The sequence below is a fragment of the Pleurotus ostreatus genome (assembly GCF_014466165.1).
Source record: "Pleurotus ostreatus strain PC9 chromosome Unknown scaffold_1, whole genome shotgun sequence".
Taxonomy (NCBI): Eukaryota; Fungi; Basidiomycota; class Agaricomycetes; order Agaricales; family Pleurotaceae; genus Pleurotus; species Pleurotus ostreatus.
The window spans coordinates 1490140-1509902 of NW_023503156.1; the positions used below are offsets into that span (position 1 = coordinate 1490140).

At 50.9% G+C, this 19763-nt stretch overlaps 12 protein-coding genes across 12 annotated transcripts; 9 read left to right on the forward strand and 3 right to left on the reverse strand.

Moving 5' to 3' along the window:
* Positions 1-124: 124 nt before the first annotated feature.
* PC9H_000499 (uncharacterized protein) lies at positions 125-1120 on the forward strand (the record flags this gene model as incomplete). Its single annotated transcript, XM_036770154.1, has 4 exons — positions 125-187; positions 239-349; positions 401-1039; positions 1091-1120. 4 exons carry the CDS (start codon positions 125-127, stop codon positions 1118-1120), a joined length of 843 nt encoding a protein of 280 aa, XP_036635999.1.
* Positions 1121-1689: 569 nt separating this feature from the next.
* On the forward strand, positions 1690-3033 carry PC9H_000500 (uncharacterized protein; the record flags this gene model as incomplete). Its single annotated transcript, XM_036770155.1, has 4 exons — positions 1690-1825; positions 1873-2095; positions 2146-2631; positions 2682-3033. 4 exons carry the CDS (start codon positions 1690-1692, stop codon positions 3031-3033), a joined length of 1197 nt encoding a protein of 398 aa, XP_036636000.1.
* A 297-nt stretch (positions 3034-3330) lies between these two features.
* On the forward strand, positions 3331-3833 carry PC9H_000501 (uncharacterized protein; the record flags this gene model as incomplete). Its single annotated transcript, XM_036770156.1, has 4 exons — positions 3331-3378; positions 3432-3466; positions 3523-3543; positions 3608-3833. 4 exons carry the CDS (start codon positions 3331-3333, stop codon positions 3831-3833), a joined length of 330 nt encoding a protein of 109 aa, XP_036636001.1.
* A 153-nt stretch (positions 3834-3986) lies between these two features.
* Positions 3987-7160, reverse strand: BRO1 (bck1-like resistance to osmotic shock; the record flags this gene model as incomplete). Its single annotated transcript, XM_036770157.1, has 5 exons — positions 3987-4776; positions 4828-5119; positions 5182-6340; positions 6399-6910; positions 6974-7160. The coding sequence occupies 5 exons, from the start codon at positions 7158-7160 to the stop codon at positions 3987-3989; spliced, it is 2940 nt and encodes a 979-aa protein (XP_036636002.1).
* Positions 7161-7334: 174 nt separating this feature from the next.
* On the forward strand, positions 7335-7829 carry PC9H_000503 (uncharacterized protein; the record flags this gene model as incomplete). The annotated part of the gene is made up of 2 exons (XM_036770158.1): positions 7335-7382; positions 7638-7829. The coding sequence occupies 2 exons, from the start codon at positions 7335-7337 to the stop codon at positions 7827-7829; spliced, it is 240 nt and encodes a 79-aa protein (XP_036636003.1).
* A 499-nt stretch (positions 7830-8328) lies between these two features.
* On the forward strand, positions 8329-9721 carry PC9H_000504 (uncharacterized protein; the record flags this gene model as incomplete). The annotated part of the gene is made up of 6 exons (XM_036770159.1): positions 8329-9005; positions 9059-9217; positions 9271-9303; positions 9357-9444; positions 9494-9560; positions 9612-9721. 6 exons carry the CDS (start codon positions 8329-8331, stop codon positions 9719-9721), a joined length of 1134 nt encoding a protein of 377 aa, XP_036636004.1.
* Positions 9722-9798: 77 nt separating this feature from the next.
* Positions 9799-10980, reverse strand: MDM12 (Mitochondrial distribution and morphology protein 12; the record flags this gene model as incomplete). The annotated part of the gene is made up of 1 exon (XM_036770160.1): positions 9799-10980. One exon carries the CDS (start codon positions 10978-10980, stop codon positions 9799-9801), a length of 1182 nt encoding a protein of 393 aa, XP_036636005.1.
* A 163-nt stretch (positions 10981-11143) lies between these two features.
* On the forward strand, positions 11144-12190 carry PC9H_000506 (uncharacterized protein; the record flags this gene model as incomplete). Its single annotated transcript, XM_036770161.1, has 4 exons — positions 11144-11357; positions 11412-11615; positions 11672-11885; positions 11950-12190. 4 exons carry the CDS (start codon positions 11144-11146, stop codon positions 12188-12190), a joined length of 873 nt encoding a protein of 290 aa, XP_036636006.1.
* A 781-nt stretch (positions 12191-12971) lies between these two features.
* On the forward strand, positions 12972-13752 carry PC9H_000507 (uncharacterized protein; the record flags this gene model as incomplete). The annotated part of the gene is made up of 4 exons (XM_036770162.1): positions 12972-13150; positions 13222-13352; positions 13421-13537; positions 13598-13752. 4 exons carry the CDS (start codon positions 12972-12974, stop codon positions 13750-13752), a joined length of 582 nt encoding a protein of 193 aa, XP_036636007.1.
* Positions 13753-13823: 71 nt separating this feature from the next.
* PC9H_000508 (uncharacterized protein) lies at positions 13824-16535 on the reverse strand (the record flags this gene model as incomplete). Its single annotated transcript, XM_036770163.1, has 13 exons — positions 13824-13973; positions 14031-14068; positions 14134-14257; positions 14310-14517; positions 14566-14745; positions 14801-14978; positions 15028-15100; positions 15152-15324; positions 15381-15552; positions 15612-15846; positions 15898-16005; positions 16062-16413; positions 16475-16535. 13 exons carry the CDS (start codon positions 16533-16535, stop codon positions 13824-13826), a joined length of 2052 nt encoding a protein of 683 aa, XP_036636008.1.
* A 202-nt stretch (positions 16536-16737) lies between these two features.
* PC9H_000509 (uncharacterized protein) lies at positions 16738-17930 on the forward strand (the record flags this gene model as incomplete). The annotated part of the gene is made up of 7 exons (XM_036770164.1): positions 16738-16767; positions 16824-16860; positions 16919-16993; positions 17041-17126; positions 17179-17526; positions 17579-17686; positions 17736-17930. 7 exons carry the CDS (start codon positions 16738-16740, stop codon positions 17928-17930), a joined length of 879 nt encoding a protein of 292 aa, XP_036636009.1.
* Positions 17931-18025: 95 nt separating this feature from the next.
* Positions 18026-19737, forward strand: PC9H_000510 (uncharacterized protein; the record flags this gene model as incomplete). The annotated part of the gene is made up of 6 exons (XM_036770165.1): positions 18026-18432; positions 18486-18706; positions 18759-18823; positions 18885-19155; positions 19217-19385; positions 19437-19737. 6 exons carry the CDS (start codon positions 18026-18028, stop codon positions 19735-19737), a joined length of 1434 nt encoding a protein of 477 aa, XP_036636010.1.
* Positions 19738-19763: the final 26 nt, after the last annotated feature.

Sequence of the window (19763 nt, forward strand, 5' to 3'; positions counted from 1 at the left end):
CGTAGACGACATCAAGCCCTCGAAGAGGATCGAACATTGTTGGGGCTCCTAGCTCCTATGCGCCCCTTGGGGTGTTCAAGCGCCCACAATATTCACTTCTCCTCGTTCTGCCTTGTTTCAAGCAATGTCTGACCAGAGTGCAACTTTGGCTACAAATCAGCTCTTGGAGCTTCTGCTACAACTGAAGGTTAGCTAGCCCGTATTTCACTAGGTTTTCCTTATACTTTTCTCATCATAGAAAGCAGGCCCAGCAGCTGCTCGCCAAATTTTGAATTCACAACCCCAAATCGCCTATGCCTTAATAACGTTGATGGTTAGCATGAACGCGGTTGACTTTGGCGTCTTCCATGTGAGCCTTTGCGGTTCTCCCAGGACGGACAGAGACTTGATGCACGCTTAGAAAACGTTAGCAGAGTTCACGCCTCCGTCTGGCTCCAATTCGACTTCGACTGCTGCAACAGCTCCGGTACATGCTGGGGGAGCACCACAAGCCCAAGCTGGACCTTCTGGACCTCCCGCTATACCAGCCCACCTTCAACCTTCTACATATGGCAAAGCACCGGTCGCGCAAGCTTCATATCCGCCACCACATTCTTCGACGCCTCCCGTGAACACGTATTCGTCAGGCTACAGAGGAAATGGAACGCCTCCTACGGCAGGGCCTGGCTTTGGTGCCAACCAGTATTCTTCGTACCCACCAGTGGCGCCAGGATCGGGGGATGGGAGTGCTCGCGGTGGATATGGCCAACGTAGTGGACCACCGCCAGGGTATGGTCAGCCCCCTTCAGCGGGCCATTATCAACCTCCTCCAACATCTTATCCCCCGCCTTCCGCGTCCTCGTACCCACCACCTGTTCCTGGCATCGCTTCGTCACCCTCACAAGGGCCACCGACCGCGCCGGGGAACGTTCCTGGATTAGAAATGATTCTAGCCAATATTCCGGACGACCAAAAGGCTATGATTATGCGCGTTGTGCAAATGACACCCGAACAGATCAGGGCGCTGCCTGCTCAGGAGCGAGCAGGTTTCAATCAGCTGGTGAGTTGTCCTCCTGATCCCTTACTTCATGAGCTCATTTGATCTATGCAGAGAGCGACCCTGGGCCTACCCACTGGCTAACGGGTCAGTTGTCGACAGAGCCATGGATAACCAAAGCGTACTAGTCACAGGATATGTTCTGGTTTCGCCTACTGGTCTCAGTTGTCTTATGGTGCGTGCATAGCTTTACGAGCATGATGTGTCGCGTCTCTATATATATACCTACCGGACGATGTGGAATACATCTTCCTTTCTTCCTGCCTTCCCCACAAAAGTTACACTGTCACAAGTGCTTTTGGGCCGATTACTATGTGCGCGAGCGCCGACAAGCTGTGCCGAATCTGGAATAGTCGGATTGAAAGCGCTCGATGTCTGCTTCAATGGTGTCGGTAGTGCACCATCGCTACTATGTAGCAATGATATCGGTCGTCGGAAGGAATGAGTAGCGCCTAACCAGTTCGTAACGCGGTTTAGTTCATGGCGGTCTTCTAGAGACAGAAGTCGCCGTGTTCCGATCCATTGAAGACCTCAGGCAGTCTGACAACCATTGGGGAAGCATCTGCTGGCGTACTCGCACTCTACAAAAGCCTGCTTGGTTCGACATGAGATGAGCAGCCTTGTTCTTCAAGCAGAAGCAAGCATTTCAGAAGATGGTCTGGGCAGGCGAGGAATTCGGACCATTCTCTCTATGGCCACACTTACCTGACTGTCCTCGTATAGCGGTCATCTTGCCTTTCGTAGGCCTCTTCGCGGCAGTCATTGTTGCGGCGACCCCCAGCAGTCAGCGTAAGCGTCTGGATGCGTGTCGTATAAACATGCTGACTATTGCCTAGTTTGTACTCGTGAACAGAGCTTCACAGACAGCACGCCAGGGTGCAAGAATACTGCCACCCCGCATGTCTTTCAACCGGCCTTCTTGAACGTCTCCAAGTGGATCTGGACTGGCGAGAACCCAACCCCGGGTGGCAATAACATCATCAGCACCCGTCCTTTGAGGAAGAATATCACGACTCCTTGCGACAAATGCGCGATCTGTGCTACCATCGTCGTAGCTTCGTAAGTCCCTCTACTGTATCTCTCATACAACGCGCTAAAGGAATCTTCAGCGATGACGCACATACGTTCTATGTCAACGGTGTCCGCATCGGCGCTGGTGGAGATTTCAAACAGGGCCAGGCCTTGTTCGTGGCATTACAGCCTTCTTGGAACCTCTTCGCGGTCGCTGGTCAGAATACCATCGCCAATAGTCCAGCAGGCGTTATGGCAACAATTCTAATCCATTACACGGATGGCACAAGTGCAACCTTCATTACCGACGAGTCGTGGAGAACTCTCGAAGCCGCGCCCCCTACGAATTTCCAACTCGCCTCGACGGACGATAGCAGCTGGGCCTTCGCTGCTATACAAGGGACCTTTGAGAACTCAGTTTGGGGACAGCCCACCCTACCGCCTGTCCTTCCCCTCAGTGGCTCGAAGTGGATATGGACCTCCAACACTGCGAACACCGGCGCTGCCGTTGCATCGTGTGCTTTCAGAAAGACTATCAATCAATGCGCTAAAGTCGCGGTATGCGCAACTGTACTGATCTTTGCGTAAGTTTCTGCACGATTTCACTCCACTTTCACTCAGCCCGAACCTTTAGTGATGATCATTATACATTATACGTCAACGGAGCCTCGGTTGGATCGGGTTCTTTCGCCGGTGGAGCCGCTATTGCCTATACCATTCCCAATCTTCTGCCCACCTTGAACACCTTTGCCATCAACGCCACGAACGATGTCGGCTCCGCGGGTCTCGTCGCCACTATTCTGGTCACATACCAGGATGGCTCAAACGAAACGGTCGTCACGGATGGCAGCTGGAAGGCCACTCTGACGGTTCCGCAAGGGTTTGAGTCCCCTACATTCGACGACTCCGATTGGCCGAATGCTAATGTTGTTGGTGCTTACGGAATTGCGCCCTGGGGTACTGGGCTGGCTATCCCCAGCGCGTAGACCCTGAGATCGCAGGTGTACTGTGTTGTGCGAAGTATATTACCATCGAGATGGCTGTTGCAGATCAAAAAAATTCCATGCTTTCAGGATACGCATTGTGGACAGGTGTGGAAGTTGGATTGCATACAGCAGAGGTAACGATTGTGATGTACACTCTCACCCAGGACAACCCTTGTCTTGCAATCCGTGAACGTATACTTGAAGTCCGAGGAAGTCACGTGACCTTTTGAGTTTCCGGGAGACGCCCAGTCGGACTACTCTTGCTAACTTGATCCTCGCCTCCGTGTACTCGTTCGAATGTCTGCCCTCATTGGACCTATATCCGGAGCGCTTGTCGCAGGCGGGGTATGCGGCTACGTTCCCTGCAATTTCTCGATGCCTTATTGTATTTTCAACAGGTATATTACGGTATCTCCAATCTCATTCATACCAGGTATGTGCCCCCGTCGCTGGCACTCAACGGATCACCAACGCCCCTTCCATTCCTAGAACTGAGCAACAGCGCCGGGAGTTCGTGTCTTCCTACACCTGATACTTACTCTCGTTCCATTCACTGACCATGGCTGGTCAACAGACTGCATACGCTATCAGTTCGTTTGACCGAAACCCCTACGTTCGTGAACGCACCCCCGTCCGCTGCATCAAGGATCGAGCATAGACCATTCGCATCTCTGATAAAGGGGAAATGGAACGATGAGATAGACAACCTGGTTGCTGGCTTGCGTTCGTTAGATGAACGTGCCATTTCCTATGGCAAGAAGCTCTTATACAACTCTACCACCCCGCCCAAAACATCATGAATCCCCCGCTAGTTGAGAGAAACCTCCCTATCCCTCAGTTTACAGTCGAATATAAGCGGGTTTAATGTCTACGTCCATCCCTGGTATACATAGAACATGATACATATATCCAATGGCCACCTTAATCAAGGAAATAAATTATCGACGATCGCATCAATACTGTCTTTGACTTTGACCGTATCCGGTGGGCTGATTTGCGTACGATTGATATTGCCCTGGTTGTTGTTGGGGTGGTGGAGGCGCGGGCTGGCCCCATTGATATGAGATCGGTGCTGGTGGAGGTGGAGGCATGGACTGAGGCGTATATTGACCTTGCTGGGCCTGCTGGTAATTTTGTGTATACCCAGACTGTGGATACTGCGATTGTTGCTGCTGATATTGCTGCTGCTGCGATGGAGGAGGGGGCGGAGGGGCGCTAGCAGCAAAGCGATCAAACATATCCAGTGCTGCATACGGGTCACTCTGAGGCGGGGGCGGCGGCGGTCTGAAGGAGTTGTGCGAAGGTGGTGGTGGCGGTGGAGGCAAAGAGAAATGGCGCTGAGGTTGTTGATCGGGATGAGACAGAGGCTGATGCTGGTTATACTGAGGTTGTGGGGGTGCATACCCTTGGGACGGCGGTGGAGAGAAACGATGCTGCGATGGAGGTGGAGGTGGAGGGGATGTATGCTGCTGATATTGATGCTGTACGGGAGGAGTAGGGGGACCGCGACCCAAATTCATCGACGCGAAGGAAGAGCTGAGATCAGATCGTGACGGCAGGGGTGGTACTGGGGGTTTCGGAGCGACAGGTGGAGGGGAGGCTGATGCTGACAGCTTCTTTTCAGTCTCCAATTGAGCGCTCAAAGAGTTCCGTTCAGAAACCCGACTGGCGATGAACGACTTCGTATTCCGGCTCAGCGAAGCGCTCAAGTCTGTGAGCTCGGTGTAGAATTGTAGCCCTTTCCTATAGTCATCTATGAGCAGGGTGCTCAGGCCACAAGGAAACCCCACTTACGCTAAACCATCTCGGATTTCCATGTAGACGTCCCTTGCTCGGGAGAACCTACGTACAGTATCCCTCTTTCTCTTCTCCCGCTCATCCCATTTCTTAGCTCCAGGGCCTCTCCCCGCCGAATCCTTCAATGTCTTCCAGAGCTGAGCAACTTCTTGGAGTGCTGCTTGTTGGTGGACAACGGTAGCAGCCAGCCGCTGTTGGTATGGCCTGAACTTCTCTAACTCATTGGCAAATAATGCTGGTTCCACGCCAGAGTTACGACGATTAAGCAAGAGCAAGTGAGATACGTCGTCTGATTGAATCTAAACAGGAAGGGTCGTAAATACCTAGTCATCGAGATGATCGAAGGTGCACTCGCCTTGTCTTTGAGATCCTTCAAGACCTCAGCCCGCTCCTTGGAAATTTTGGTGAGCCTGTTCAGCCTCTCATCAATCTCGGTGACCAATTGGCCAATCTTAGCTCTCTCTGTCGCTTCATCGGCCTCCGTACTGACATCTAGATCTAACAAGCTCTCCATAGGCTTGTTTCCCCGTTCTGTGCTTGCTCGAAACACGTCTTCTATGTCGTCCGACAGTAGCAAGTGGATGTCATTTCGGACCGAGTCCCATAAAGCGGAAACTTGTTGATCAGACGCAGATGCGGCCTCCAAAGCGCTGAAATGAGATTTGAGGTCTTGCCTTATGGACTTCGTGAGACTGGCGGACGGTGCCTGCGTCCATTCGTGGCCATACTTCACCCGCATCATCTCGCAATCTCTGTTCTCTACATCGAGGTCCCGGCTGATTGTCTCCAACACTTGTCTGACAGCGTCTTTCTTCCTCTGAAGCTCGGCCATCAGACCCTCCACGCCTTCTCGGTCCTCCACAATCGATATATCCTCTTTGAATCGCCTGACGTCCATGGGGATATCCTCGCCGCCACCCAATTCACCTTCTGCCATAGCGCGGAATCTGACTATCCCGTCCTTTACAGCAAGAGCATCGAGTGCACTACGTACTTCTCCTTCCGCTGTCTCCGCATTCTCCACTTCACCTCGCACGAGTTTCGCCTTTTCCTCGGAGTACACACTAGCGCTTTCATGGACGCTGAGCGGTATCAAGCGAACGAAGAGATCAGGCCCAATGACTTTCTGGACTTCGGGCGAGCCATATACATCTTGTATTGAAATTGGCGTCGCCACTGAGAGTTTGTCTATAACTGGAAGCGCTTCCGCAGACGGAAGAATAGCGTTGTAGATTAGGTCGTTCTCGCGGGTGGCTTCGGCTTTCTTCTCTGAGCATATAGCGAGATGAGCTTTCGTTCGCTCTTGGATGGAAGAACCGGCGTCTGCAGGGAGATTGGGAGACATGTTGGTGACGAAAACAGACCCAAACGTTGCTGCGGTTCTGGAGGCTTCTTTGGCAAGGGACTCCGCCTGAGTGAAGCGAACGAGAGCATCGCCATGTTTTCCGGCAGCACTGTCTGCCAATCCGCGATGATACTGGGCAAGGGAAGAGAAGTATTTAGACTTGATCTACGGTGGAATAAGTCGATAAGTCACACTTGTAGATCAAAGTTATTAGAGTATGTACCTGCAAGAGCGTGACCCAATTTCGGTCAAATATACCTTTCCCCATGAATTCCTTCACATCCTCCGTAAGAATCGTGTACAGAGCAGCAGCTTGGGCACCAATCTTGGCGACGAGCGCGGATCCCTTCTTCTCGTCGGTACATTTCTCGAAGAAGACTTCCGTGGCCTGAGCTATGATGATATTTATCAAGAACCTCACTACGTCTCGGCTCAGATCTGTGGAAGGAGCATGCAGGAAGTTCTCGTTGATATACGTGAGCATTCCGGCACAGGTCCGGAAGTAGTAGAAGGCACGCTTCAGGCCCTCTGGGTCCGATCTGTTCTGCGAAGCGGCGATTGCAGAGTGCGTGCTGGCGATCTGGAATAGAATAGATGCTTTCTCATATGCTATCGACGTTTGGGTAATGAGCTTGTTGGTGAACGCATCGTGCCACGGAAAGCTGACGCGTATCTCTGAGAAGCGCAGCTCGAGCAGTTCTAGCTGGCCGAAGTATTTGTAAAGTAGATCGCGAGCTATTGTGACCGTGAATTCGCATGAGAGATCCAAGCTATCATCCAGACGAATAGGGAGCTCACCGGTCATGTCGCTTCCGGCACCTCTGACAGCATCTTGTCTACACCTCTGAAGCGATGCGCACTCTGCAGCGTAGTTATCAGGGCTCTCCCCGTACGATTGGGCGACCAGGTTCCGGATGGGTGTTGTCCAATCGACCTCCTCCGTAGTCTTCTTGGGTATCGAAATCATTGGAGATTGGTGCGCCATGGCTGGATTTCGTGATTCCTGGTGGTTGAGAATCAACCTTCAACGTGAGCCGTGATGCAGCGTCAACGGACTGCGGCCACCATGCTGGGAATTTCTCAGCGAATACAACTTCCTTTTTGGGAACTGATATTTCGGCAACAACATGCGTCAATAATCTTGAACCAAACCGCGACCATGTCCACTTCAAAGCCATCGTCGAGCGAAGACATCGTCGGACAAAAGGTGAGTCGGGAACATTCTGTGCTCTGATGGCGAAGCTGACCGGTTGCAGTATGACCGTTGCAGTGCGTTTCTACTCTATCTTTGGCCGGACACGGACTAAATATCATCTCAGTCGCGGATTTACTGGTGAAAGCGTGCGTGGTCTCGACAGCGTGTCTATTACCTACTGGCTGACCTTTTGGTATAGCGGCGTGGGCTTCGGTGCTGGCGTTGTCGCCTCAGTCATTCTTTTCCGTAGTCCGTAAACTTCCGTAGCTCTCCACATGCAATCTGGCATTGAATAATGAACCTGCAGGACGAACATGGCCAATCGCTCTGTCTACCGGCTTTGGCGCAGGTGCCGCATACGCCGACTGCGACCGATCATTCAACCCCGCTAGAATACCGGGAACGCGCATTATTTCTCAAACCGAGCTAGAGAAGACAGCAGCACCCTCTTCGTCGTGAAAGGAGGCAACATGATGGTATTCTGGGCGAATTCGTAAGGATTCCGGAGCAGAGGCTTAGTCGTCACATAGAATAAGCTTCAGTGCGTTTTGTATTTTTCGTGATATAGACCTCATCCTCTGCCTTCATTTCTTCTCATCGTTCTCCTGTTTCCTCGTCTTGGAAGTGGCGTCGACGCGTTGCATTGTCTCCGCCTCTTTGGCGATAGTACGTTGAGGCTTTCCTTCAACCAAACGCTGGTATAAAACCACTGCAAGTCGTCAAGTTTGTGTTGAAAATGTAAAATGGGCATTCATACGCACCCGACGTGGCTACCATTATCGGTACAGTTACAAGAATGGTTCTCCATCGTCGTGCTTGTGGAGAGAGCTTCGCCATGGCGTCAAGCAAGCACTGCAGTGTTCAGGCCTTATGGGCGCCTGTAACCATGGGAAATCTCGGAATTAGAGTGAGTGTAGGTGCGTGTGTACCACGCGCTGCTGCAACGTCTATCCTCAATATGTCGGTTTCAAGCGATCGATTGCTAACTCTATTAGACTTGGTGAACATATGCGATAACGTCCACATCCGTCGACCATCGCCTACGCCACATGAATTCGATGCAGAACTACTCATCCCCCTATGTCTATCAGCGACCCCTAGTAGCCCAGCCATTGGCCTCCTGCGCCCTATCCTCATCGATCAATTACTAAAGGAAAACCGAACCTCAGCTCAGCTAAACAAGCCTCCTCTCTGGGATATACGGATCGATACCAAAGATCTGTCGAAGCCTTTCGTTCATCGCACAGACGGCGGTACTGGCGCCTTAACTCCAAGTGTAAGCTTCCAGCCATGGTTAGACACACATGCGAAGCGGACGGCTGCGATCAAAGAACTCTGCGAACGGTGGCGCGACACTGGAGTCTTTCCGGAAGTCTGTGGTCCAAAGAAATGGCGATCCGAGCTGTACCCTGTCTACAAGGATCCATTTGGCCCCCACGACCACCCATCTCGCATTCCGTCCGACCAAGAGGTCGAAAAGTCCAATTTCGCATTTGAGATGGAGAGAGCGGCGTGCGCATTGTTCGGAGTTGTCACCTACGGCGTGCACTTGAGCATCTACGATGTTGTTAACGAGAAAGGCAAAGCAGAGACCCTCCGTCTTTGGGTTCCGACAAGGGCCAAGACCAAGCAAACGTATCTTCTTTTGCACGCACTCTGTTTGACTGTTGTAACACTTTGCTCGCTAGTTGGCCAGGATTTCTCGATAACACCGTGGCAGGGGGGATCCCCAGCGGAATGGGCGTCTTTGAGTCTCTTGTCAAGGAGTCGATGGAAGAAGCAAGCCTTGAAGAAGACCTTGTCCGGCAGCATGCTCGCGCTGTCGGATCTATCAGTTACTTCTTCAGGTGAGGTCTTTATCATTTCTCTAATGAAACAACGAGTCATTGATTTATTGTAGGACAGATAAAGGCTGGCTACAACCGGAAATAGAGTAAGAAAACGTAAGGTTAACTCAGCAAGAGTTCTTACAGTTCGTCATTATAGGTATCTGTATGACATTCGCATTCCGGACGGTGTAGACCATGCACCCTTCGTCCCAAAGCCTCTTGATGGGGAAGTAGAATGCTTCGAAGTAAGTTGCCTATGTTCGGTATTCGATTCCGAGTTGACGTCTCTCCTAGTTCCTGGACCAAGAAGAGGTCATGAAGAGATTAAAGGCAGGCTTGTTCAAGGCTAACTGCGGCGTGGGTTCGTGTGTGTTCGGTCAATTGGCGACGGTCTTGCCTAACCACTATATAGCAATCATCGACCTGCTGATTCGTCTAGGGTATGTCACTCCTGACAACGAGACGGATTTCATGAAAATCCATACTCGTCTGCATGGCAGGTTTGATTACGAACGATGGTAAAAACAATATTGCCATAGTGTATAACTAGAAACGTCCGATGTAGATTGAGAAGATACAAACTGCGCAATTGAATACCATCACTGTTCTCCCATGATCAATGTATGGAAATTAGGGAAAACTAGTTCTTCTTCGACGGTTTTCCGAATCACGTCTTGAATGAACCGCTCAACTCTGGTTACATTCTTTAGAACGTGTTTGTCCGTTTGGCCGATCTCGCTTTCTATATAGATTGAAGGCAAAAGCCGCTGGCCAATAGGTAAAGGTTTCGAAGGACGAGGGGGTGTTCCTAGTGAAGGGTGTTCGTCTTCGTTATCTGGCGAAGGCTGCGAATTATACGAATTGGTGCGTTCTACGGAGTCCCGCTTCGGACGGTCGCACGCGGGCCCATAGGGATCAAGTTCGTCAAGGATACAGACGTGAACACGCCGCCGCTCCCCCTCATACGCAACTGCCAGTTCACCGTTGAATATCAACCCCGTTATCGACAGCTTGATGGGCAGCGACATGAACATCGGCGAAGGATAATTGATTAGCAAAGACGTGGTGAGTGTTATTCGAAGGTTGGACTGCCAGTTGACATGGAAGTGGAGCTGTAAGTTAGGATGCACGCTCTCGACTTTTGGAACCTTTGAAGCGTCGTCTGGGGGTGTTCCGAGGGAGTTTGAGTTTGATTGGGAACGCTCAGTATTAGCTTGGTGGGAAGGGATATTCGGAGACGAGCCGCTTGGTGTCCTGAATGGAGTGAATGGCGTCGCTGGTGTGGGACTGCGAAACATGGGTGTTCCCGTACCGTGCCAGGGATGCCCAAAGGGTAGAGGCATTCCCATGTAAGGCATACTAGGTACAGAGGCGGACATCGGCCCATCGTAGGCAGCCCGAACGTGCGGCGGGAGAAGGTGCTGCTGAAATGAGTACGACCGGGACATTTCTTCTCTACCCGCTGCCCGTCGCGACACCCACTCAAAGCCTTCTTCGTCCTCCATCGGAGGCCCTTCTGTGACCTTTACGGGGCCATTTCTACCGAAGCCAGAGCTATCGTCCTCGTCCTCGTCTTCATCGTCCTCCAAGAAATCTCGGTAGATGTCCCGGAGGTCAATGAGCTCAATGTCCGGAGCAGCGGAGCCAAAGTCAAACGACGTGACTTCCACGGGGCCAATAAACGACGGTCTTGTGGTATTTTCAAGTTGTTTGTTGATAGCTTGAATGAGAAACGAGGAAAGCGAGGCGTCGAGGTTTGACCATTCTAGTTCAATGGACATGAGAACCGTGATAAATAAGCGCCCATTAATCAGTTGCAATGAGGCATTCCTTCTTCGTCCCTTCTCTGTTGTTCGCTTCCAGTCTTTGACATAAGGATCCACGCTAATTGGCCATGGCCTCTACCTTGTCCCTTCTCTTCTCCCCTCACTCCTCTCAGCTTCAATGGGTGCTATCGAGAAGGTCTTCACTACTGGCTTCGTGCTGAGCTGGGACGTTGTCCTCACCCTTCTCAACGCGATACTGCCCAAGCGTAAAATTGGGCATGTTACGCCTGCTGGGGAGGCAGGTGCTGGCGGGAAATGGCCAGAATATATTGCCCCGAAAGACACCGACAGCAGGTGTGCATGTCCTGCATTGAATGCCATGGCCAATCACGGTCCGTCGATATCATGATGATTGATCTGAACGAGGTGCTGATTTTATTCCGTAGGTATTCTACCGAGAGATGGTCGCAATATTACATTCAAAGAAATGAACCGTGTCATCCGAGCCACTTACAACTTTGCGCCGTCGTTCTGCTTCTTCGTGCCGAACTACAGCGCAAATATGTTGAACAAAAGTTATCGCAAGGATACGTTCGACTTGGAGGATATAAGCTTGCATAACGGTATTGAACATGACGCATCCATGACCCGTACGCTTAAAGGGTTTTCCCTTACCCCATGGGATACTCATTGTCTCGTCCCCTAGGCGAGGATGTTCGTCATCAGCCGGACCAGGGAAAACCTCACCTTCCGTTCGTTGAGGAACTTCTCTCGAGGGCCACGGGGAAGGACGCCGAAGGCAATGCGGTCTTGACAATCCCAGACGTCGCACATTACATGGCCAAACGCAGAGTAGACGCCCCGAGAGCCAACCCCGACTTCACCACCACTAAGTTCCACGAAACCTTCGGTGCTTCAAAGTAAGCTTCTCTCCTTCTGTCGGCGTTTATATCCGTTCATCTGACCACTGGTCTATTAATACAGTTCGTCTACCCTTCTCACGATTTACGGAGGACGAGTGGATGATTTGAGGCCAATTCTGGTTGAGGAGCGTATCCCCGATGGATGGGAGTCCCGAATCAGAGCACCATTCGGGTTGACGATGATCAATTTCAACGTAGGAACGGTGAACAAAGTGGAGAAGGAATCTCAGAAGGAACAAAAAGTTTACGCTGCGTCGCTGGATGATTCGTCCATCCACAAATCTCCAGAGGCGACAACATGAACGTGTCTCCTCCCCATTGTGTGGGCTCGCGCGCGAGAACTTGAAGGGCATCTCTCGAAAATGGATCTATCGTGGTTCTGTTATGACTGTTGACGAGTACTTCTTGTAAACATTTCATGATTGCTTTGGGAAATATACAGTACTGCGTCTAGAACCTTGATCGGATACGCAAGTCATTACAATGAGTCCTTGTCCTTGGCAGCACATGTTGTGATGTGAAGCTGGTTCCAGTAACTGTTGCCACTACTGCAGAGCTGCCCGTAACGAGTCAGCGACGGGAAATGTTCGCTGTGATATATACATCCATCCCGTTCCAAAGAGAACTTCGCAGCTTGAATTAGCTTGCTCTTCAGGAGGCCCCTGATGGGCACGCCGTCACCTGATGGGAATCAATTGCGCGTTCTCGGAGGCATTGTGCACCATCCTCAGAAGAGGTAAGAAGCATTCGGGATTTTCCCAGAAGCTGTTGGAGTCCCCGCCATAGAGGCATGCGTAAAGTACATACAGATCAATCTTGCCTGCTTAATTATGAGCGGCGATATGATCCATGCATGTTGGTTACCGGAGGGCCAGGCCTTCTGCTCGTACTTGCAGCGACGGTCGGCGATGGAAATATCCAGAGACTGATGTCTCCCTTTTCCCCATCTGCTATTTCCTCTCGGAACCCTGGATGCCTGATTCTGGGGTTCGAAGGTATTTAAATTATCCTTAACCTTGTCGTATACATACCCGTGTTCCCCGCTGCTCCCTTCTACAGCTCGCCTGTTGCTCTGTACGCCAGATGGACAGGAAGAGAGCGAACACCGGCTCTTCTTCACTGACGGAGCGCGACTCCTTGCTTGCGACTGACACAACTTCCTCCGGGTCCACAGAGAGGACGTCTTTCTATGCCGCAACGTCCTCAAGGTCGTGTCATTCGCCAGTCGATCCGGATCCAGACACGTCTGCGGAAGAGATAGAGTATGTACAGTCTGTCCCTGGTGCCTCCCGCGTTATCTATGTCGTTGACTTACCATATGGCATCGCAATAGTGAGACGCACGACTGTCAATCACCTACGCTGTTGGAGAACTCTAGCAGCGTCGCTAGAGATCATCTGGCTTCCGAGCGGACGTTTTTAGCATATGTCAGGACAAGTCTGGCCGTCGTGTCAGCTGGTGTAGGTATGTTAAACGGGTGCTTCCCCGTACCGAATAACCTATCAGGCGAGAACTAACGCAATGCTGCCTAGCGTTGTCTCAAATGCTCATCATACAGTTGAATCAGCATCCTCATCAACGTATAGGTGTCTTCGCAAGCCTTCTTGGCGCTGCGTGCGTATCACTCGGACTTGCTATTCTGTTTACTGGTATGGCACATCCCGCCGTCAGTCAACTGTACCTGTCACTTACCGTACCATCTCGGGCAGGACGGTCAAGGTACTTCGCTGTCCAATCAGCTCTCATGGACGGAAAATTCCCAGTCTCGCGACTGGGCGCCTCACTTATTGCACTGGCACTGGCGCTCCTCGTTGTGTTAACCTTCATCGTAATATTCGTATACCAGAAAGATATGTTGTCCTGATCCTCAGGGCATCTTCTGTGTCGTAAATAAGTGATGCATCAACGGTGGTCGGTGAACGAGGCGTCGTCCGACTACGAAGTGATAATCCGCGTCCCAAACTCGAAGAGTTCGTATGGGGAGTCCTTCCCGGGGCATCCCATAAACATGAGGGATGGAGGAATGTTAAGGCGATGCGCCAGTGTTGCCACGCTAACCGGGCTGAACGGGGCGTAAACGATTACCTGGCACGAACAATGAGGACTTCATTTCGTTATGTATTAATATTAATGCGCACTAACCAAGTCAATCGTGATCTGTGGGAACGCCTCGTCTAGAACTGTATATAAAAGAGAATTAGCGGGATTCGCAGGTTTCGGGACCCAGGTTTGAAGGAACGCGCACTCCTCGCATTAGCTTCTAATTCGGAAGGCATCCCCTTCTCGTTATCGGTGAAATGAATTATCTTGACACAAGATGTCACTTCATTCCTATACGCGTAAATCAACATCCTGGAAAGGATATGGATCTACGGTCCCTGCTCAGATATGCAGGCATGTCGCAATATATACAAGGCTCACCTCATCTCCCTTAACCAAGATACACACTGGCTGGCGCTTCATAGTCGCAATGATGTTAATTATTCTGGCACCCCAGCCCTTTGTGAGCTTCCACGAATGGAACCTAGAATGATGGTCATAGAACCATAAGACGAAGCGAAGTATTCCCGCCTTATTCTGGGTGATCAAGAAAATAAGAAAGACGCCAATGAAATAGGGAGCAAAGTATCTGATAGGGAGTGAGTATGGGGTTGGGTTGATCAGGTAGCAGACGCACCCAGCTGTAGTGGGATCAATGGCTATATTGCCAGCAATCAATACTGCAGAAACAGACATTGTCACAAAGACCAATAACAAAGGTGTATGTGGTGTTCGAGGTAGACGTCCGCGGTGAAACTTCAGCAACAATAAGCAGAAAGGGAATGTGGCCATGGTGCACAAGAAGGTGAATGAGAACCTGTCAATGCATGTGAGTAACTTTGGTAACAGGTCAAAGTGACACAAAGACTAACATCTTCGAGAGGAGAGAAAGATCTGCTGCGGCACTGGCATATAGAAGCGCACACAAACTGGCACAGGTGAAGATGGAGATATACGGCGAAGAAGTGATGCGCATGGTCCGTAAATAAAATTGAGGTAGGATACGATCAAGCGCTAGTTGCTCGAAGAGCTGACAGGAGCTCACAAATCCTTGTAGACAAAATGAGTCAAAGTCACAGCCAGAAATATATAAACTAACCCGCGAGGACGCCTCCACAGAGAACAACCATGGCATCAACGACAATCCAGATTCTTAGCCACGGGCCGCCAACCTTTGGGGGAAAATAAGCGAAGCTGCGAAGAAAGTGCGGAGTGAGATGGACCTTGTCAGCAAGGAGACTCAATATATTAGCTCCCGAGGTAATATCTGGGAGACGGATAATAGCGAGGATGGAGGTCATTAATATCACGTTGAATAGGATCGCGGGGTAATGCAAGTTCCGTAGCACAAGAGGGAAAACATTGGTCTTCATCTTGGCAAGGTACGAAGGGGTGGCTAGGTTAGCATAAAGTTGAGAAAGGGTGTTCTTCGGGAGGAAAAGCTGAGCGAACTTTCGAAACCAGTCAAGCCCAATACACCCAAGCAGACTCCGTTGAAAATCTGGTGGGCCATGCCGCTCGATGATGATGCTTTACCAGCATTCCAGTTATCTCTGAGCATCTCATTTCCAGTATGAGCCCAGTGAACCGCAGCGGCGATCATAAGAACAATCATAGTCAAAATCTGGGATCGCGCATGATGTCAGGACCGTAATTCAGAACGCAAAGGAATGAAACATCTACATGGAAAGATAGCATAGCGAGGGCTAAGCGCGCGCTCTCCCTGACTCCGGTTAGGCTGAGAAAGGTGAATACGACGAGGATGAACGCTGCCCCAACCCATGCTGGAAATGGCAATGCAACTTCTCCCGATAGATAAGACGTTGCTGTAGCTGCAGACACGACCGCTGTTGAAAGGAAGTCTAAGACAAGTATACTTGCGCAAATCAAAGCCGCCTTCTTGTTGGCTACATTGTTACTATTGTGGAGGACATGACTTAGGTCGTGTGCGCATGTAGGGGTGACGTACAAATAGGTGTATGGTGCGCCATTTATAGGCAACGCAGACCCAAGCTCTTCCATAATTGGCCTCCAGAGAAACATGGACAGGCACGCCACGAATAGGGAAATGGGGGCGCTAGTAAATGGGGAAATCAGTCAAACAGAAGGCCACAAAATAGCCTAAAGACTTGCTATACGCTCGAAATGGCAACCACGGCGGGTAGTGCATAAAAGACACTCCCAAGGACAGCATTCCCAGCAATAGCGCTGGCAGTGAATTGGCCAAGAATTCGATCTCTCCGAACGGCTTGTATGCTGGCTTTGCCATGGGCCAGATCCTCTGGAGCAAAGGTAAGGTTGTCGAAGGTGCCCCAGCCAGCGAATTCGAAAAGATTAGAGAGGTTGACGAATATTGAGGGCATCGAAGTAGACTTGACCCCTTTCCCATCCTTCGGCCGCGATCTTTGTCGCCGTAATATAGTATCCCATTGGTGCTGTGCGAAAGGAGGAGGCACCTGAAGCGTCCCAACAGAAGATTCTGGTTCTGAGAAACACCATTTGTTCTCGTTGAGTAGCATCCATCTGTAGGGTCAAATCGAGCTCACCATTTAGCACTTGGACCTCAGGCAGTTGTACCACATCAGACGCGAGAGTAGGGGCGTACATGGTGGCGAGAGAAAGAGCGTCCACTCTAGTGTACATGCCGGGGCACAAGGCACTTCATCACTCCTTTCAGGACAAATTCGAACGCGTTCTTTATCCGACTCACTGGATCACGGACAAGTCACGGTAGCGCTGCCGATCCAAGCTGACATAAGCAGTCGCCACTTCCCCCGCTGTGTAAACGCCGGGCATAGCAGCAACACTCATGGCGTACGTGTCAGTCGAATCAGATGAGGTGCGCGGTTTGATTGTCCAAGAGGAAGCTCTACTAACGCTTCTGAATATGCTCAGAGAATGGAAGAAGGCCCGGAAGGCCTTGAATTCAAATGTACGTGTCCCCATAAGTGACCCGGCCTTTGCTGGACTGACATGAACCGGAATCGTAGCATTCTTGGGTGCAGATCCAGCAGCGCCCAATCCCAATGCAGGCAGGTCCCCCGGCGTAGGCAGCGCCGACAGAGGTATGTTGAGGACTTGCTGTGGCTGGCCGTAGCTCATTCGCCCACAGGTTACCTCCAGGACCAACCCAAAGGAAGTTCTGGTTTCTGGCAAATTGAATACTACCAGCCATACTTTGATGTGGATACCAAAACTGTGAGTGGTATTTTGCCTTTGGTGGTGTCGGGCTCATTTTGTTATTTTCTAGGTTATCAAGCGATGTTACTCAACGCTCATACCCTCCAATTCTGCCTACTCTACACTGCTCAACCCCTCGCCTGATCTTTACGGTCCTTTCTGGACCCTCACCACTCTCATATTCACACTATTCCTCAGTTCATCCCTTGCTGCGTCCATCGCGTCATATATGTCAGAAGGGGAGTACGATTACAATTTCCAGCTCTTGTCTATCTCCGTCTCTCTCGTTTATGCATATGGCCTTGGAGTTCCGGTAGCTCTGTGGGTAGCGCTTCGTTACCTGGGTGTGGGTGAATGGAGTGTGGTAGAAGCGGTCTCCATCTGGGGTTATGGCCAGTTCGTTTGGATACCTGTATCTGTGAGTACTCCCGACATAGCGCATCTGCTGACACTGAACCTCTCCACAATAGCTACTCTGCGTCATACCCGTCCCCCTTCTCCGTTGGTCTCTTGTCGGAGTCGCTTTCGGGCTCTCAGGCTATTTCCTTGTGGTCAACGTTTATCCAATATTGACCATGGTTAGTTTCGTGTCGTCTCGGAATGGAAATTTACTGACTCAATCCACAGGCTGAGGCCAAGGCTACACGGCTTCTTATTGTCGTTGTAGCAGTCCTTCACGCTGCACTGGCTCTGACATTCAAAGTGCTTTTCTTCAGCTACTATGTAGCAGACGCTATCGGTCCGGATATCCCACTACCAGGCTCAGAAGCTCCTGCGGACAACTCTACGTTAACTACCATCGTCGAGCGAATGTTCTCCTAGTGCTGCTTGCCTTACACGTACTTCCTGAGTAATTATGAGGTTGTAAATTAAACGAGACCTTGCAAAAAGCGCCCTTTAGCGCCCAACTCAACTTGATGTCACTTGCCTTGAACATACACTCTCAACGATTCCAGTTGATTGCAACTGCCGTCGCTGCTTCTCTCGTAACCGCCGGAGCGCTAGCTGCGTACAACTCCGTGTCGAAGAGAGAACGAAGGCGCAACTTGAGCGAAGAAGTCTTGCGCTCCGTTTCCAATGAGGCCTCCGTCCACACCCTCCCGGATTACTCGGTATACAAGGAGGACGCGTCAATAAGGGAACCTCCGCACGAGATATCGCTGAGCTCCAATTTTCGCTACGACGAGGAGCTTATTCGCGAGCAGCTAGCTCGCAATTATGCGTTCTTCGGTGAAGAAGGGATGGCCAAAATTAGAGGCGGGTCAGTCGTGGTCGTCGGCTGCGGAGGTGTGGGCAGCTGGGCTGCGGTGATGCTCGTTCGTTCGTATGTCGCGAGGATATCTTTCTGGGAACCTTCTGATGTTGTATCGCTTACAGTGGTATCTCCAAAATTCGACTAGTTGACTTCGACCAGGTTACCCTGTCATCTTTGAACAGACATGCATCGGCGACATTGAACGATGTCGGCACTCCGAAAGTGAAATGTTTAGAGCGCAACCTCAAGCAGATTGCTAAATGGATAGACGTAGACTGTCGAGCAGAAATTTGGCGTAAGGAGGAAGGTGGTGATTTACTAGAAGGAGTCGATTGGGTGATAGGTGTGTATGAGTACTTCATATATACTTTCTTTCATGTTCTGAAACGTACTAGATGCTATCGACAACATCTCGACAAAAGTAGATCTACTGAAATATTGCCACGACCATAATCTGAAGGTAATACTTCAAGTTTGTTAATTAAGAAGGCAGGCTTCTCTAATAAACTGAGGTTTACTAGGTGTTTTCCTCAATGGGAGCGAGTGCCAAAAGCGACCCAACCCGTATCCAGATTAGCGACATATCACACACGATATACGACCCCCTGGCACGCTCTGTTCGCCGCCGTTTGCGATTACTGGGCGTTACTTCGGGCATCCCGGTAGTTTACTCAACAGAAGTACCAGGCGATGTTAAATTACTTCCTCTTCCTGAGGAAGAGTTTCAGAAAGGCCCTGTGAAGGAGCTGGGTTTCTTTGACGACTTCCGCGTTCGGATTCTCCCTGTCATAGGTTTGCTTCGCCTCCTACGGATAAAGGCTCATGATCCCGATGTTGCTTTGATCTCGTTTAGGCCCACTACCATCCATCTTCGGCCTCAACATTGCCACCTATATCCTTTGCGAACTGGCCGGCAAGCCCATCCTTAATCCGCTACCTATCAAAAACCGCAAGAAGCTCTACGAGCGGCTTCTGCGCGACTTGCTGCACCGGGAGTCCAAACTGACCGGCGAAACCATCAAGTGAGTGCCTGTGGTTCTCTTCGCATCATCTGTCGCCCAACCCGCTCTCAGCAAACTCCCGATTGACGAAGACGACGTTGGGATGATCTTTGAGGACGTCTACCTCGGTCGCTCGGTCATCCCGCCCCACTTGGTACCTTCTAGGCCAGCACTCACCCGGTGGATTCTCACACAACCACTAACACCGGAGAATTGCGTTGTAATGGAATACGCTGATGCGGAGAAGCACGTCAAGGAATGCTCCAACCCGACGATACACCCAAGGGACATCTGGGGCGAAGATGTCAATGCGCTTGTAGAGCGACGTTCGGAGGAGGTGGCGAGGCAGCGTGCGTGGGTTGTATCATATTGATAGATGAACGATACCCCACCGGCGGC